Source organism: Cetorhinus maximus, chromosome 2, assembly GCF_964194155.1.
Source record: "Cetorhinus maximus chromosome 2, sCetMax3.hap1.1, whole genome shotgun sequence".
Lineage (NCBI taxonomy): Eukaryota > Metazoa > Chordata > Chondrichthyes > Lamniformes > Cetorhinidae > Cetorhinus > Cetorhinus maximus.
The window spans coordinates 38,448,364-38,467,342 of record NC_135880.1 but is presented as its reverse complement, the minus strand read 5'-3'; the positions used below and the strand labels follow the sequence as shown (position 1 = coordinate 38,467,342).

Sequence of the window (18,979 nt, the reverse complement as noted above, 5' to 3'; positions counted from 1 at the left end):
CATGGAATGGCCTCATCTCTTCAGACACTGATGGATTTGACCACCCTTGCAATACAGGGTCTCTGACTTTCGACAAAATTGGATCTCTGTTTGTCCAATTTCTAATTTGCTTCATGCACACAGGTGCAGAATCCAAGAAATTCAGCACAAGCACAACTTCTTGTGGCACTGGAACGGGAGATGACTGAGTGCGTTTGCATTCGCAATATGCCAAGCCAGAATGGTGCATAAAGGTATACTCATATGCACATAATATGAAAGCCCAGTGTTGAACTCTTGCTGATGCTATTAGTAGAATGGCCTTTACCTGACTGAATGGTGAAATGTTGTCCGTGCAGATACTGGTGGAATTTCTTCACTCTGAATATCCCCAATAATCCTTCCTTTTCTAGTTGGGAATTACCCTTCTTGGCTGTGGAGAGGGTTCTGGAGACATAGCCAATTGGCCTTTTTGATCTGATTCCTGTCTTTTCTTTTTCTTGACAGAGCTTCACAGTGCGCATCCAGGCTGCAGAGTTTTGTCTCGTCCTTCATTTTGATTTCACAGTCGGCCAAGTTTCTCTCTGGTGAAATCTTAACTCGGTTCAGTTCAATAGTTGAGCTACCCATGGCTTCATTATCCACTCGCATTTTGGAAAATCTACAACTTTTCCTTCTAAAGCCTCTTTTGTTTCATTCAGCTGATTCTTCAGCTCTTCAGCCTCTTTCTTGTATCTTTTGGCTTCCTCCTGGAACATTGAACACTGTTGAGTCTTCCCTGCCAACTGTTTCTCCAATTGGTTCAGCGTGGCACTAAATTCATTTTGTTTCTCTTCATGATTTTCCAGAGGAACCAACTCTGACCTGATGGATCCTTGCAGCATTTGAAGGTCCTTCAATTCTCCTAACTCATTCCAAAATGCACGTCGTACTTCCTTAGCAATTCACTTCTCAAGTGAAATTTTTTTTTAATATATGGCATCACTGGCTAGGCCAGCATTTATTGCCCATCCCTAATTGCCCTTGTTCAGAGGGCATATAAGAGTCAACCGCATTGCTGTGGGCCTGGAAGTTACATGTAGGCCAGACCAGGTAAGGACAGCAGATTTCCTTCCCTAAAGGGCATTAGTGAACCAGATGGGTTTTTACAACAATCAGCAATGGTTTCATGGTCATCATTAGACTTTTAATTCCAGATTTTTATTGCATTCAAATTTCACCATCTGCTATAGTGGGATTTAAACCCAGGTCCTTAGAGCATTACCCTGGGTTCCTGGTCCAGTGACAATGCCACTACGCCACCACCTCCCCATCAAATATTTTAGACCAGTTGAGCTTGATTTTTGTAATCAGTCTTGGCCCAGAAGACTAGGCCCTTCACCTGTCACAATGATCACTGGAAGCTGGGCTGCCTGTTGCCAAAAGGACACAGGTACTGTGGCAATGCCCTTTACCGGTATGGATTCTCCAATGTATTTCTTCAATTGAGCCGTTGTTCACTCCAGATTCAGTGGCTGGGCTCCTTCATTTAGGTATTTAAATGTGTGCTCTCCCACCGCTGTGGTTGAGGCTCCCGTTTCCACCTGCATTATTTGTGGCTTCCCATTAACTTGGATTGTGACAGTAAAAGGTTCAGTTTTTACAGCTGTGACGTTGTACAGGCAATAGATGTCGGTATCGGCAGCTTCAGGTTCTGTTGTATTATTCAATTCAATCATATTGGTTTGCTGCCTTATGGGCTGTTTCGATTTCGCCCTGCATTGCTTTATTACGTGACTTTTCTTATGACAGTAATGGCATTCTGCCTCCCTGAATCAGCAGGTGGTCAGTACGTGGTCACCCCCACATCTATAACAAATTAACCTTGGAGTCGCTGCTGAATTGTTTCTACTAGGCCTTTTCATTTTTCTAACAGCGGACGTTGCCTTCCGCTTCGCTGCTGTATCTCTGGTTTTCGGGCCACACCCAGCGGTAGATTCCCACCCCACCTGAAGAACAGCGCCATGTTGTACGTGTTGTAAAGCCTGCGAGTCTCTTGCAGCGCTTTCCATGGCTAATGTTATTTCCATGGCGCGCTTCAAATCGATATTGACTTCTGCGAGTGAACGATGCTGAATGGCGTTGTCATGAATTCCACAACCTAACCTGTCCCGCAGCAGATCATTGAATGTGTCTCCAAAATCGCAGTGCTCTGTCAACTACTTCAACTTCGCTTTATAGGGTGCGATGGACTCTCCCGGGGCCCTTTCTCTGGAATTGAACTTAAACCACTGCATTATTAGGGATGGCTTCGGTTGAAAATGCATTTTCACGAGGCCTACTAATTCATTAAAGCATTTAGAATTGGGAGCATTCAGGGCTGTCAGGCTGCAGATGAGGTTGTATGTCTTGCTACCACATGCGTCCAAAAGGATTGCTTTCTGCTTCTCCTCCACGGTAATTTCGTTCGCTGCAAAATAAAAACCAAGGCCCTCTTCATATTGGCTCCAGTCTTTCATAGTCGCGTTGTAAGGATCGATTCTGGAGAAGAGTGGCATGACTAGTGAGTATTCATTTCTTTTTTCTTAAGATTTGATGTACTCACGTTAACAAGGCAAGGTGCAGCATCGGAGCTATTTTATCCTTGTCGCCAAATGTAATGACTTGATGTAATGGACAGGCTTCTACCAGAAACAGATAACTTTATTACAGAGAGCTTTTTAAAAGCCACATGCTTGAATGAGGTTATTATGACACAGCCGATGGTAAATGCTGAGCTGTTCAAATCCCAGAGGGAAACTTGAAACAACTGTCATAACCAATTTTGCAATTTGTATGTTTCGAGGTGCAAGCTTTGAATTCAGTAGTAATATTCCACTGAATCTCATGAGGTTTTTATAAAACTATATAAAACATTTAATAATACAAGAAAGATTGTAAGCACATACATATGTCTACAAAAATTACTACTGTAATAACTAGAAAAATCCTTAATTTATCTGACTCCCAGTTACACCACTGTTAAGGCAACAGTAAAACACACACGGCAGAATTTTGCCGTTGGCGAGCAGGGGGCGGGGCCCGCTCGCCGATGTGTAAAATGACATGGGATGACATCGGGCGGAACCCTGACATCATCCCGCCCCATTTAAATTTTCAGGAAGGCGGGGGCACAGCAAAATCAGCTGCGGGCCCGCTGACCTGTCAATGGCCAATTGAGGCCGTTGACAGGATCATTTAAACAATTAAAGGACCTGCCCATCCAACCTTAAGGTTGGCGGGCAGGCCAGGAGCCCCGGCGGCAAATAGAAAAAACATGGAACCTCATCCACCGGTGAGATGAGGTTTCATGAAGGGTTTATAAATTAAATAAAATTTTCCATTAAATTTCATTGACATGTCCTAGCTCGTGTGACACTGTCACATGAGGGGACATGTCTTAAATTTTTTTTCTTTATTAAAATTTTTAAAACTTAAAACTTATCTCCCTGAGGCACCTCAGTGCACATGCGCGAAAGAGTGCACTCCAACTCAGGGAACCTCTCCCCCCCCCCCCCGCTCACACAGGGAGCGCGCAGCGCTTCCAAGTGCGCGCCACGCTGGGCGGGCCTTAATTGGCCCACCCACATAAGATGGCGGTGTGGACCCAATCAGGGGTGCTGATCGGGTCCGCGCCCACCTGCACCCTGCACAACCCCGCCAACAAGGGGAAAATTCTCTCCTTAGAATCCCTCTCCTTTTTACCAACAGCCTTCTCTTCCTTTATACACATTTTCCTCTTTGAATGCAAATTTTCATTGTATCACTATGTCTTTTGAACTTTACCTCTTCTAATAAGATCCTTTCATAATACCCATTTTATTAGTAATCCTTGGGAAAAATAAACAAACACCCTGTTTCTGAGCTTCACCTGGTTAGGTGTAATATTTCACTCCCTCTCTTTGAATTTGAAATGCAAATTGCTCCCATGTTTACCTAATTAACATTTCAAACCTACTTCTCTCTATACATCAAAGTCTGTAGATCAGCTAGCTTTAATCCAATTAAGACATGTACACGCACACGTACACACACATGGAACTGCATCTTCTGGTCGGCGAGCAGGGGACGGGGCCCACTTGCCGACACGTAAAATGAGGCGGGGTGACATCAGGTGGGTGCCCCGACGTCACCCCGCGTCATTTACATTTTCAGGTCGGCGGGCGCACAGCCAACTCGGCTGCGCCCCTGCCAACCTGTCAACAGCCACTTAAGGCCATTAATAAAGTAATTGAGTCAATCAATGGACCTGCCCATCCAACCTTAAGATTGGCAGGCAGGCCAGGAGCCCAGGCGGGCTTCCAGAGAAACATGAACCCTCATCCACGGGGCGGGATGAGGTTTCATGAGGGTATCAAAATTTGTATTAAACGTCCAAATAAAAGAAATTGACATGTCCCAGCTCATGTGACAGTGGCACATGAGGAGACATGTCAGTAATTTCTTTTCCAATCTTTATTCAATATTTCAAATCGGAGCCGATCTCTCTGAGGCAGCACTTTGCCTCAGGGGGATCTGTGTGCTCTTTCATGCACATGTGCGAAAGAGTGCACTCCCGGCTCAGGGAATCCCCCCCCCCGCCTGCACAGGGAACGCATAGCACTTCCTGGCGGAAGTCTTGCTGGACGCGCTTTAATTGGCCCTCCCACGTAAAATGGTGGCACGGCCCAATCGGGAACCCGCCCGCCCTTGCCCGCTCCCGCACACCCCCCCACTACGGGGGGAAAATGTTGCCCATAGACACAGACACCACTAAACTCTATTTTAAAATAATTTCCAATAACATCATACACACTATTATATCTTCTTGACACAGGTCCTTGACGAGAAACTCCACCACCCCCCGGATCCTGCGCTTAGGGCTCATTGGTCGTAGCCGCCAAGAACAATCACGTGACCCCTAATAGGCAGTAGGAAAGACAATACCTTCAATTACTACAGGAGCACTGACACTTACAAGTGAGACTAGCATGTGTATAACATTTTTTTGTACAGCAGGGTGCAACTGGCAATGTAGTGAGCATGCAGTGGGGCCAAGAGACCAGTGGCGTCAAGGGAGTAAAAACAAGCAAAGTGGGGAGTGAAACGTGCTAATTTTACTGTAGATCAAGACCCAAGATCAGTTTAGATTGAAAAATAATGCACGTAAACCTTAATAGTTGGTGACGTTTAAGGCTTTAATAATGCTGAAACTTGTTCAGATGCAAGCTGGAGTTAAATTTGATTTATTTTTAGAAAGCAAGGTGTAATTTTCAAGGTCAGCTCAGTGCACTGGTTAATTGGAAGAAACTATATCCTGCCACCACTTTAATGGAATAGGGAGTAACCCTTTGTGGTTTGGCACAGCAGTACAAACAAGAATAGACGCCATTTCGGAGCAAAAAGTTGGGAATTTAAAGATTACAGGGTGTATGTTGGCAAATCTAAAAAAATAAATCTTTATCAGACATATAACTTTCCTTTTTGAGGGGACCCATTCGACCTACTAATTGTAAATGGAGTAAAGTAAGACTCTGCCTTGTCACCTATCCTATTGGAAGCCTTTAAAAGTGAAAAGTTGGGTAGTTGGGTGGCATAGAAAAGGATGGCCTTGGTATGTCTGTTTCAGGCACTTCTGAAGACTTCTTGTGCGCCTTTTCGTAGACTATATTGTGTTTGTGGATTCACCTGGGAACCTGAAGGCCAATTTTGTGATTGCACAGCTGTTGTCATGGGGCCTTTGACTACCGAGAGGACACATGAGGAAATCAGGTGGACACTTCCTACAAATTTCGATTCAATTAATGGGCTCAGGATCATTGGGAGCATGCCTGTGATTTTCCAGTATGATCTCCCAGCAGATGAGGCTCCATGCTTGGAGCACAATTTGAAAATTGACCCTCTAATGCACTTACCATTTGTTCTTTCTCATTTTCTTCAACATAAGCTCCAATGCAGATTTATGGTGTTGTCCAACAACAAATATATATATATTTTTATTTTTACAGTGCTTTAAATGATGAAAACACCCAAATGCTTCACAGAAATAAAATCGATTCAAGTCAATACTGAAGCAAAAAGGGCAATGTTAGAAGGGGTGACTAAGAGGTGGATTTTAAGGAAGGTCTAAAAGGAGGATAGGGAGTTGAAGGATGGAAGGGTTCAGGGAGGGAATTCCAGAGCTGAGGGCCTAGGTGGCTGAAGGCACAGCCATCAATGATGAGGCATAAGAACATAAGAAATAGGAGCAGGAATAGACCACATGGCCCATGGAGTCTGCTGCACCATTTAGAACAATCAGGCTGATCTTGGGCTTCAACTCCCATTTTCCTGCCCACTCCCCTTATCCCTTAATTCCCTGAGAAACCAAACTTCTGTCTATCTCAGCCATAAATGGAGCATCTACAACCCTCTGGCAAAGGAAGTTTGGGATACACAAAATATATTTCCAAACAATTTTCCTCCATGATGTACAATGCTTCTGCTTTGGTTGTGTCAGCATCACCAACTAACAGCAGTATCCCTCCAACATTTATGGATGTGATTAACAATGTGTTAATAACCAGTTAATCTGCTTGAGGGATAGTATATTGGTCAGGACACCAGGGATAAGGTGCTTAATTGGGGGAAGGCTAATTATAACAATATTAGGCAGGAACTGAGGAATCTAGACTGGAGGGGGATGTTTGAGGGCAAATCAACAACTGACATGTGGGGGGCTTTTAAACATCAGTTGTTAAGAATTCAGGACTGGCATGTTCCTGCTAGGATGAAGGATAAGCATAGCAAGTTTCAGGAACGTTGGATAATGAAGGATATTGTGAGATTAGTCAAAAAGAAAAGGGAAGCATTCGTAAGGGCTAGAAGGCTGGGAACAGCTGAAGCCTGTGGAGAATACAAAGAAAGTAGGAAGAAACTTAAGCAAGGAGTCAGAAGGGCTAAAAGGGGTCATGAAAAGTCACTGGCAACCAGGATTAAGGAAAATCCCAAGGCCTTTTATACATATGTAAAAAGCAAGAGGGTAGCCAGGGAAAGAGTAGGCCCATTCAGGGACAGAGGTGGGAATCTGTGTGTGGAGCCAGAAGAAATGGGAGAGATACTAAATGAATACTTCTCATCAATATTCACCAAAGAGAAGGACTTAGCGGTCGATTTGTCTAGGGAAGAGTGTATAGATAGCTTGGATCATGTTGAGATCAAAAAAGAGGAGGTGTTAGGCGTCTTGAAGAATATTAAGGTGAATAAATCCCCAGGGCCAGATGGGATCTACCCCAGAGTACTGAGGGAGGCAAGGGAGGAGATTGCTGGGGCCTTAACAGAAATCTTTGTATCCTCATTGGCTACAGGTGAGGTCCCAGAGGGCTGGAGAATGGCCAATGTTGTTCCATTGTTTAAGAAGGGTAGCGGGGATAATCCAGGAAATTACAGGCCGGTGAGCCTTACGTCAGTGGTAGGGAAATTATTGGAGAAGATTCTTCGTGACAGAATTTACTACCATTTGGAAGCAAATGGGCGTATTAGTGAGAGGCAGCATGGTTTTGTGAAGGGGAGGTCGTGTCTCACTAACTTGATCGAGTTTTTCGAGGAAGTGACAAAGATGATCGACGATGGAAGGGCAGTGGATGTTATATACATGGATTTCAGTAGGGCCTTTGACAAGGTCCCTCATGGCAGACTGGTACAGAAGGTAAAGTTGCACGAGATCAGAGGTGAGCTGGCAGGATGGATACAAAATTGGCTTGGTCATAGAAGACAGAGGGTAGCAGTGGAAGGGTGCTTTTCTGAATGGAGAGCTGACTAGTGGAGTTCCGCAGGGATCAGTGCTGGGACCTTTGCTGTTTGTGGTATACATAAATGATTTGGAGGAAAATGTAACTGGGCTAATTAGTAAGTTTGCAGACGACACTAAGGTTGGAGGAGTTGCAGATAGTGAAGAGGATTGTCAAAGGATACAACGGGATATAGATCGGTTGGAGACTTGGGCGAAGAAATGGCAGATGGAGTTTAATCCAGACAAATGCAAGGTAATGCATTTTGGAAGGTCTAATACAGGCAGGAATTATACAGTAAATGGCAGAACCCTTAAGTGCATCGACGGGCAGAGGGATCTGGGTGTATAGGTCCACAGGTCACTGAAAGTGGCAACACAGGTGGATAAGGTAGTCAAGAAGGCATATGGCATGCTTGCCTTCATTGGCAGGGGTATTGAGTATAAAAGCTGGGAAGTCATGCTGCAGCTGTATAGAACCTTGGTTAGGCCACACTTGGAATATTGCGTGCAATTCTGGTCACCACATTACCAGAAGGATATGGAGGCATTGGAGAGGGTGCAGAGGAGGTTTACCAGGATGCTGCCTGGTCTGGAGGTTATTAGCTATGAGGAGAGGTTGGAGAAACTCGGATTGTTCTCACTAGAGCGACGGAGATTGAGGGGTGACTTGATAGAAGTTTACAAAATTATGAGTGACATGGATGGATTAGATAGTCAGAAGCTTTTTCCCAGGGTGGAAGAGTCAGTTACTAGGGGACATAGATTTAAGGTGAGAGGAGAAAACTATAAAGGTGATGTGCGGGGCAAGTTTTTTACGCAGAGGGTAGTGAGTGTCTGGAATTCGCTGCCAGAGGAGGTGGTGGAAGCAGGTACGATAGTGGTGTTTAAGAGGCAGCTTGACAAATACATGAATAGCATGGGAATAGAGGGATACGGACACCGGAAATGCAAAATGTTTTAGTTGACGGGCAATATGATTGGCGCAGGCTTGGAGGGCCGAAGGGCCTGTTCCTGTGCTGTACTTTTCTTTGTTCTTTGCTCTTCTTTGAAATAGTGCCCTGGGATCTTTCACACCATCTGAGCAGGCAGTTGTGACCTCAGTTTAACATCTCATCTGAGAAACAGCACCTCTGACAGTGCAGTGCTCCCTCAGTACTGTATTGGACTGTCAACCTTGATTTTTGTGCTCTAGCCCTGGAATGGGACTTGAAGCTGAATCCTGCTAAACAGGATTTGGCAAGTTGTGAAAACTATCATAAGGAAGGAGAGGCTGCTCCAGCCTATAGCAATCTGTCACCGGACATCCTAGAAGGTGGAGCCAGCCTCACTGTGGGTACATCTCTGTCAAAGAACCATAACGAACTGCATTAAACAATTGATGATGAATAAGCTTGGTGCTTGGCATAAGACTTGAATGTTTATAATGTTGAGCTGGCTAGCACACTGCAAGGATATCACATAGCTCTTTCCAATGTGTTGAAAATATATGCTCACTGTATAACTAATGCAGAAACTCAGATTCAAGGCAGCAGCTGCTTACCTGGAAGCCAGTATGAAGATACAGTTTCATTGCCTGTCAATGTTGGGTTGCAAAGAGACAAAAGAGCTGCTGCTGAAGCTCTGGCCTCCAACTGATGAAATCATGGGTGATGGGTGTGTACATGCTGCAGTACAGGGATTGTGGCACTGCTCTCACACGTTTTATGGTGAGTTATGCTGCTTGTCATCTTGTTCATTGCAAAGCCCTTGTAGCTGAGGCCTGATTTTAACCTATTTCCCTGATTTAAAGAAAGGACACAGGGAATTAAAATCATGACAGCAGCAACTGATCCTTAAAAACTTTGTGCCATGCACCATAGTAATGGGTGCAGTTAGACCAGGGTGCAAATTCATTGTCAGGCTCTGATAGCTTCAATCAGGCTCCAATGCTATTTTGACTATTTTTCAGTGAGGTTGGCGCCTGGTACTGGACTTGCAACCATTCAGGCGAGAGTAGGGCCTAACTTACCCAAATGAAATACAAACAGAAAATGCTGGAAATACTCAGCAAGTCTGGCAGCAAGTGCAGAAAGAGAGAAATAGAATTAATAGGCTGAATTTCCACGGGCCATCGACTTAAAACCTTAGGCTGAATTTTCCCAGACCTGCGGAGGTGGCCCGGACCTGAGGAAATTCGGAAAGATGTGCATTGGGTAAGCTCCCTGATTCGTTGCTGTGCCCGAGTGCTTTTTCCAGCCGGTGACCGAGTGGCAACCTGCCTGGCAGCAGCCGGAATCCAATTAAGGATGGGAATGAGCCTCTTATCCCCAATTTTCCATGGCACAGGAGGATTTTCCCGACGGTGCCTGGACTCCCCTTCAGAGGCCTGGTTCATCCAAAAAACAAGTGAGGGGAGGTTTGAGGAATAGGCAGGTGAAAATGTATTGAAAACATTACATGCAGACATGCCCTTAATTAACTTGGTTTTCCTTATTCCTTGACTTGGAATTTTTAAAACAGTGGGAAAATCATCATGTTATGCTTAAGAATATGAGAATATCGGCGTCTTTTACATGAACTAGGACCTGATGCTGGTTTAAAGGAATATTCCTAGCACCATTCGGTATTGATAATAATGTCAGACAGTTTCCCTTTAAATATTGCATCCCTGGACTGGAAGTGCCCCTCCTCTTCCTGTGCTTTGTGACAGCTCCTTGCCTGGATAACAAAATGACCAGTGTGCATGCATAAAGGTTTTCGGAAGACTTCAAGATAATTCATTTTTTAATTGACCTAATCCTGAAGCAGCATTTCAGCTCAATGCATTATTCATTGAGCATGTTTGATATAATTATGACAATTTACCCAAGTAGGCTTTTCTCAGTTTTATGTGCATTTAGATAAATAGCAAAGTCTATATTTTAATACAATTATGTATTTGCCACGGGGCACTACTTTAGTCAAATACTTGCCCATAACATAAATAAAAGAATTAGTGTTCTGCCTAATCTTTACAATCTACCCAGCTGTCATTATTCTGTCAGTTGGATTTGTGTGAAAGCCCAATTAGCCTCTGGAGCCTGAGGAACAGCAGGGATCAGGACTGTGATAGCGTGCCATGGAGAAATTGAAAGATGCATCTGTCTGCACTAGGACTGCTTTTGATATTGTCAGGTAACTGGGGTAAAGCACCTAGATGTTGCTAACGGGAAGTTAGGATGGCCTCTGAGACCGGGTCAAAGGTCAAGGACTATTCTGACGTCACAAATAGTAAATTACAAACACAGCTTCTGACGGGAGTATCGTGGTGAAGTAAGGAGAGCAGATGATTATTCACATGAATCATAGACGTTTCCGAGAGACATTTTCTCCCCCTTGTGGATTATTACCACTATCATCTCTGCTGAGGAGAAAAGCAGAAGATCCAAGTGAATCAGATTCAAAGGTTCACTGATTTTGAATGGCGGTAACATATTAATTTTCTGGATGATATCGCTGCACAGTCTTGTATGAAACCCTATCAGTGATCGATAGAAGGAGCATGAGAAAGCCTTTGGGCTTACACAGAATATTAACGATGTAGACAAAGGATGTTAATTGAGGGCTCTAGAGGAGCTAGGAGAAAAAAGTGACAGAGATAGCAGGAAAGCAAGAGGTGGAGAGAAAGGATAATTGATTTTAGAGGGAAGGCAGGAAAGAGACAAAAGATTAAAGGGGAGAGTTAGGATAGAAAAAGAGAGCAACAATAGGGGAAAAGGGGTACAATAGGGAGAGGAGGAGAGTGTGGGAGATTGACTGGGAGAAAGTGTGGCAAAGAGGGAGAGGGGGAGAAAAAAAGAGCCCAGCCAACAGCTGGAGTTAAGCAGAGAGTGATGGGCTGTGCTCCTAGTATCCACGTCTCTCAAAGTGGAGTGATTTACTGCAGAGATTCAGATGAATCAAACTCCCCACATCAGACCACCACCATCTCCCAAGGTGCAGCAACAGTCCATGGCTTCTTCATCAAGACAGACGCTGCTGAATCGCTGCCCTCTGTGCTGGCATACCAGAGTCGGGCAACACGTACTTCCTCACGTCGAGAGAAGAAGGAAAACAGCAACTGCACTGAAGCCGAGACCCAAACCAGCCACACCAGTGTTAAGGTAACAGGCTTTGTTTATTCCATTCGGCTTTGTGTATTCCTGTCACAGGCACAAATGAGTCAGTTTGGTGTGATGTGTTCTTCCCTATCTTATCAGTAGGGTTGATGAATGCCCCGTCAAAAGAAAAAAAAATGTTTGAATTTTCATTTTTTTGTGCATGGGTTAATGATTTACAGTAACAATTAAATTCTTCACACCTAGCAGCATATATGATAGGGACACATCCAATCTATTTTTAGCTAACATTGCTTTCCCAAAAGGTTAGAAAATGGGCTGATTTTTGACAGCTAAGGATATTAATAGTGAGCTTTTGCAACATCCTGCCACTGCATAGTTAAATTGAAAAGTGGGTATTTTGCCTGGATGAAACTTGAGGGGAAATTTGAACTCAGAAATCGAGGAAAACGGGAATTAAAGTGGAACAGATCAATTTCCTGTTCCAGTCCCACCCCGCAGGTCAGTGCTATTTCTCTGGTGGCTTAGTCATTTGCCTGAATTGGATGGCGTTTCGTAAGTTTATGCAAATCGGAATCCTTTGACGTGCATTGGATTTCCACAGGTGTTCTCCTGCTCATCCACCATAACTTTGGCGGAACATCCATTGACACCCCAAATATATTTATGAAAAGGATGATTTGAAGGGGAAGATTTGCAAATATTGCCCCAGCAATGAATGAAGTGCAGAGGATTTCTGAGAACATCGATATATCAGCCAATGGAAGGTCTCCTGCAGTTCAGCTGATAAACGAGCAAAGGGTTGCCTGGGAATACAGCTGTTACAGACAGGAGAGAGGTTAATTTAAACAGCACTAATTTCTCCTCTCACCATTTATCTGTAACAGAAAGGTGTTCTGATTTATTTCCCTTTTTATAAGCAGTGGCGTATTTCCCAACCTCTCGGTTTTGATGCAATACAATTTTCCATTGATAACCCCACAGCAAACTTGAGATTGGATGAACTCAAAGGGTTAGTTTATTTGCACACTCTCAAAAAGCAAAAGAGGGTTTGTAATATCCTCCTCATATTCAGATAATAAAAAGAGGGATAGAGAAAAGAAAGATTCACAGTACTGAGACCACAGAGAAAAAAATTATTGTTTCACATGGGTTCCAGAGTCCTGAAACAAAGTCCAATGGGGTGTTCCTTCACGGAAATTGGTGAACTGAAAGCCGATGCTGGATAATTCACTTTTCCGGCGGTGTTGACTTAACACACCGAGATGGGCATGCAGAGATGAATCAGTCTTGTAGGTGATGGTACAGACTTCCAGCAGAAGCAGGGTAGATGGGGCCAGGCGTTCAACCTGGGCAGAGCTCCTTTTCTGTGAGGCTGTCAGTTAGATGGTAAACAACAGACTCAGCTATGTAGTTCAGCAAGGCAATATTACTTGTTCCACAAGCCCTGCTGCCATTTTAAGTGGGCGGGCCAATTAAGGCCCGCCCAGCGTGACGTCCAGCAGGAAGCGCTATGCACTCCCTGTATGGGCGGGGGGATTCCCCAAAAGCGAGAGTGCGCTCTTTCCTGCATGTGCACTAAAGAGCGCACATCTCCCTGAGGCTAAGTGCTGCCTCAGGGAGATCGCTGACACTTTTAAAAAGATTAAAAATAGAAAAAAAAAATCCTTACCATGTCCCCCTCATGTGACAATGTCACATGAGATGGGACATGTTCATAAATTATGGTAAAACTTTAATAAACTTTTTAAATCCCTGCATGAAACTTCATTCTGCCGGTGGATGAGGTTTCATGTTTTTTTGTTTGCAGCTTTAAGTTTTCCTATCGACCCTTCCTGATTGGTAATGTGGTCAAAACTCACTGAATTGGCGCTGATTGTGTTTTCATCCAAATATTATTTTTTGATCTGGAAAAAATAATTAAAATAGCTTCTCAGACAGGAATACTGACCCTGAAATTCTGAAAGCCTTTCCTAGTCTCCCACAGTGACTCAACAAAACCACCATGAAAACACTACTGTATGCAGCTCTGTTTACGGTTTTCCCCTCAGGACTCTGCTAGTCTCCCACAGGATTTACAGCAGGAGAATGAGAAAATCACTATAGAATTTCTGGGTCGCTATTTGAAGGATATTAAGTGTTTCAAAATGACATAGGTTGCTGAGCACAGTGAAATTTGGGGGTCGACTTGTATCACATTGATGGTAATGCATAGACAAAACTTGGTGGGCACACAGAATGGTTACATGTCTCTATATGTTCTTTCCTTATTATACAAAGCTTGATTGGTGTATTACACTTACACATTGTTATATTCCAGAAAGCCAGGTGGTGAAGGGTAGGACTGAAGCCAATCTTCATGCACTTTTGTAAGCATTTATTTACAGAGATGCACATTACAAGCATACACCTCCTAATCCAACAACAACAGACTTAGTTTGTGCTTATTTATGAGGGCCAAAGTGGACCTACAGTCAATGCCCGTTACCTCATAAGCAAATCTGTTGTCAAATGAGCCAATTAAACACAATTAATATACAATTAACCAGCTTTACTTCAACCAATAATTAATTGATGAGATATAGGAACAGGGCAGACAGTAGGATTTCAACTACTGCATTTGTGGAGAATAAACACTGTTATGGAATGATTGGAAGAAACACTGGGCAGAATTTTCCCCCCGCTGGGGGAGAAGTTGATGGGCGGGCGCATGGAGGCGCGCTTCCGATCGGCGCCCAAGATCGGATGCACGGCGCCATTTTACGTGGGCACTCCCTGTGCGGGCGGGAGGAATCCCTAAAGTTGAGAGTGCATTCTTTTGCGCATGCGCACGAAAGAGCACAGTCATCTCCCTGAGGCTAAGTGCAGCCTCAGGGAGATCGCCTCTACTGTCAACAGTATTAAAAATAGAAAGAAAAATGCCCTTACATGTCTCCTCATGCGACAATGTCACATGAATTGGGACATGTTCATAATTTACATAACAAGTTTATTAAAATTTTTAAAACCCTACATGAAACCTCATCCCGCCAGTGGATGAGGTTTCATGTTTTTTTCTAGTTGCTTCCGGGGCTCCTGGCCGACCTGCCAACCTTAAGGTTGGATGGGCAGGTCCACTAATTACTTTAATTGCTCTGCCAATGGCCTCAATTGGCCATTGACAGGTCAGCGGGCGCGCAACTAATTTTGCTGCGCCCCCGCCTTCCTGAAAATTTAAATGGGGTGGGGTGACATCGGGAGTTCTGCCCAACGTCATCCCACGTCATTTTACGCATTGGCGAGCGTAAAATCCTGCCCATTGTTTCCATGTTGTAATTCCTATGCAAGTCTATTGAAAAAGTATGGAGAAATCATTAATAAACAAGACAGAAAGAGAAAAGTTGTGAAAGCTGGAAATCTTGAAGTAGACTGTTGATTGCCTGCTTCTCACCTGAAGACCAAATGACTAGCAGTTGAAAGTGGGAACTTTCAAACAGGCTTTTAAACAGACACCCAGGTGGGAGGCTGTTTAATTATACAGATCATTGTCCTGCAACGTTTAAAGATTAATGGATGGAGCCTATACCCATTTATTGCTGGCTGTTCAACACAATGTTACTGAGGCCTGAACCTTAAAGTGGTTCAGACTTCCCAACTGCTGAGTGGGCACTATGGGTGCATTGCTGATATTACGCCTGTTCTGTGACCAAACTGAAAGCCAGATTACCCTAATGAAAGAAAAACTATACAGTGAGGAAGTCACCTTTACAATTATTATTTTTATTAATCTGTCCTGACCACAACCCTGGCTTAGACCCAGGTACATTTGTTCTCAACAGCCAAACTAGCCCAGATTATATGATGGATCCCTGAATGCAGCCCAGACGTTTACCAACATTTGGGGCAACATTTTCCCCCCCTCAGGGGGGAAGTGTGGGAGTGGGTGCAGGCGGCTGGGCTTCCGATCGGCACCCCCAGTCGAAGGCGCACCTCCATTTTGCGTGGGCCGGCCAATTAAGGCCCGCCCAGCGTGACATCCACCAGGAAGCGCTATGTGCTCCCTGTGGATGGAAGGGGTGGGGGGAGATGGGGGAGGTGGGGTGGGGTGGTGGTGGGGGGATTCCCTCAGCCGGGAGTGCGAGTGCACAGATCTCCCTGAGGCAAAGTGCTGCCTCAAGGAGATCGGCTCACATTTTAAACTTTAAATAAAGCTGAGAAAAAAGTTTCCCTGCCATGTCCCCTCATGTGACACTGTCACATGAGTTGTCACATGTCCATAACTTTTATTTTAAATTATTGTGAGATTTTAAAATTCTCACGAAACCTCATCCCGCCCGTGGATGAGGTTTCATGCTTTTTCAGAAGCCCGCCAGGGCTCCCGGCCTGCCCGCCAACCGTAAGGTTAGACGGGCAGATGCATTAATGACTTCAACTACTTTGCGGTCTAACTAGTGCCTTGTATAGTTTTAGTAAGACTTCCCTATTTTTATACTCCATTCCCTTTGAAATAGAGGCCAACATTCCATTTGCCTTCCCTGTTACCTGTTGAACTTGTGTGTTAGCTTTTTGGGACTCATGCACACTGGGAATCTGCTTGAACAGCCATGGATTTTTCATCCCGTTGTCTTTTGGATGAGACATTTAACATAGGTTCTGTCTTTGCCAGTGCTTAGGATTGAGAACGCGAACCTGAAGGGAAACTGTGCGATAGGCAGTGAGAATGCTAAGTTTGAGTCTAGAGGTGGCAGGGCAGACTATGTGCCAGTACTGCCGTGTGCTACCGGATGGCGAGACTATGCCTATTCCCACACCTGCAGAAAATCTCTCTGCCTTCAATCGCACTGCTCAGTCATTGAGCTGGAGTACAAGTTAGAGACAGAGAAAGGGTGGAATACTTTACCCTGAACTGTCACACTCCTGAGGAAAACACTGGTTCAGGAAGGGGAGGGTGTGTAACTGTCACAGGGCTGGGGAGCAGCAACTTGGGAGAGGTTAAAAGGGAGGTCCCGTAGACATTGGTCCTGTCCAACAAGTACAACATACTTGCTACCTGTGAGGACGAAGAAAGACAGTGGGGCGGACAGTCTCAATGCACATCGAGACACTGTGGCTTAAAAGTCTGTGGGAAATGGGCAACAGCAGAATAGAATCATGGTAGTGATAGGGAATTCTAAAATTAGGGGGATAAATAGTGTCCTCTAAAGCTGAAAAAGAGAGTCACAAAGGATGGGATCCCTAAAGGTGCCGTGGTAATAGATAACTCAAAGCGGCTAGACAGGAATTTGGAAAGAGAGCAGGAAAATCCAGTTGTTGAGGTCCATCTCAAAACACATTACATAGATAGAACAGCTGAGGGAGTATCTGGAGATAAGAACTAAATTAAAAAGCAGGAGTTCTAAGGTAGTCGTCTCTGCGTTATCACCTGAGCCACAGGCAAATTGACACAGGAGCAGACACATTGGGAGAGTTAACACATGATTAAAGGGCTGGTGTGGGAAGAAGGGACTCCATTGCATGGGACATTGACACCAGCACTGGGACAAGGAGGAGCTGTTCCAATGGGATGGATTCCACATGAACCGGAATGGGACCAGAAACCTAGTGGAAAGGGTAAATAGGGAGTTGGCAACATTTTTAAACTAGTAAGGTAAGGGGCGGAATCTGAAATAAAAACAGCAAATGCTGGAAATACTCAGCAGGTCAGGCAACATTCACTGAGAGAGAAACAGAGTTAATGTTTCAGGCCACCATAATGCCAGCATCTGCAATGTTTTGGTTTTGTAAGGAGAAGGACTATGAGAAATAAAACAAACTTAAATATAAATATAACAAGAAAGGAGAGCATAGGACAGACTCAACTAGGAAAGAATATAAATAGCCAGGGAATAAATAGAGTTATGAACCAAAAGTGTAAAAAAATGGTTAAAAGTAAAATAAGAGGAACTTCTATTAAAAATGAATTAAACTGTCTGTACAGCTATACAATGTATATTGTCAGTAATAAAACTGGGGACAGCAAGCAATAACACATTGCAAAGGACCAGATATTAGTCAGGATTACTGAGCCATGGCTACAAAAAAAAACAGGATTGGGAATTAAACCTTGCAGATTATAACACCTTCAGAAAAGATGGAGACGGGAAAATAGAAGGTGGAATAGCAGTGCATAATAGAGATAATGTAATGAAAGTAGAACAAAATGATGCAGCTACTAGTAAGACAGAAATAGACTCCATGTGGGCATAAAGATAATAAAGGATCAACCACACTAAGAGGGGTAGTCCACAGACTACGTAATAGTGGAACTGACATGGAGGAAGAAATATGCAAACAAATAAGGAAAATTAATTTTAAAAATTGAATAATAATCATGGAGAATTTCAACAAACCTAAAATTAATTAGCCAGAAGAGGTAGGTAAAGGGGAAAAGGAAATGGAGTTCCTGCAGTGTGTACAGGATTCCTTCCTAATACAGTATATAAGAAACCTGTGACAAGGGAGGATTCAAACTGGACCTAGTAATGGGGTATGAGCCAGAGCAAATAAAAGAAGTAAAAGTAGGGGAACATCTAGGCAATAGCGACCATAATATTATACAATTTAAGATCATAGTAATTGAGAAGGACATAAATATGATGAGGAGCAGGGTATTAGATTAGAGATAAACTCATTTTGATGGGCTGAGAATAGAACTAGGGAAAATAAAGTGGGCAACAAAATGTGGCAAACAATGATATAGAACTCCAATGGGAAACATTTAAAATGGTGTTCAACAGAGTCCTGGAAAAATATATCCTGCTAAAACACAGAAACAAACTAAAAGCTGAAGAGGCACCATGGATGATTAAAGGCATAAGGGGAAAAGTGAGGGTAAGGAAAAACGCATACACTAAGATTGTGGACAGCATAGGAGCGTATGCATGAGAGAATATGAAGAGGTTAGCAGAAAAGAAAATTATAAAGGCAAAGAAGAATTATGAAATTCAATTATCAAGGAACATGAAGTAGTTGTTTGGTAGTACAGAACTTGCATATTGCTGAAAAGAGAGACATGTTGCCAAAGTGTTTCATCTTGCACTCATCAGAACAAATGCAAGAGTGCCAAATTTCAAATGATCACAACAATTTATACTACAGGAGAAAAGGCTGCTGATTTATATTATGTTGCCTCAACCAA

The 18,979-nt window shown here is 43.7% G+C and overlaps 1 protein-coding gene across 1 annotated transcript in view; it reads left to right on the top strand.

The window, feature by feature from the left end:
* Window positions 1-11,027: 11,027 nt before the first annotated feature.
* Window positions 11,028-18,979, top strand: part of pde8b (phosphodiesterase 8B) — a 298,830-nt gene continuing 290,878 nt past the window's right edge. The window contains exon 1 of the mRNA XM_078563415.1: window positions 11,028-11,868. Within this exon, the coding sequence (XP_078419541.1) occupies window positions 11,599-11,868 (270 nt within the window). The 5' untranslated portion in view covers window positions 11,028-11,598. The remainder of the gene's footprint in view (window positions 11,869-18,979) is intronic.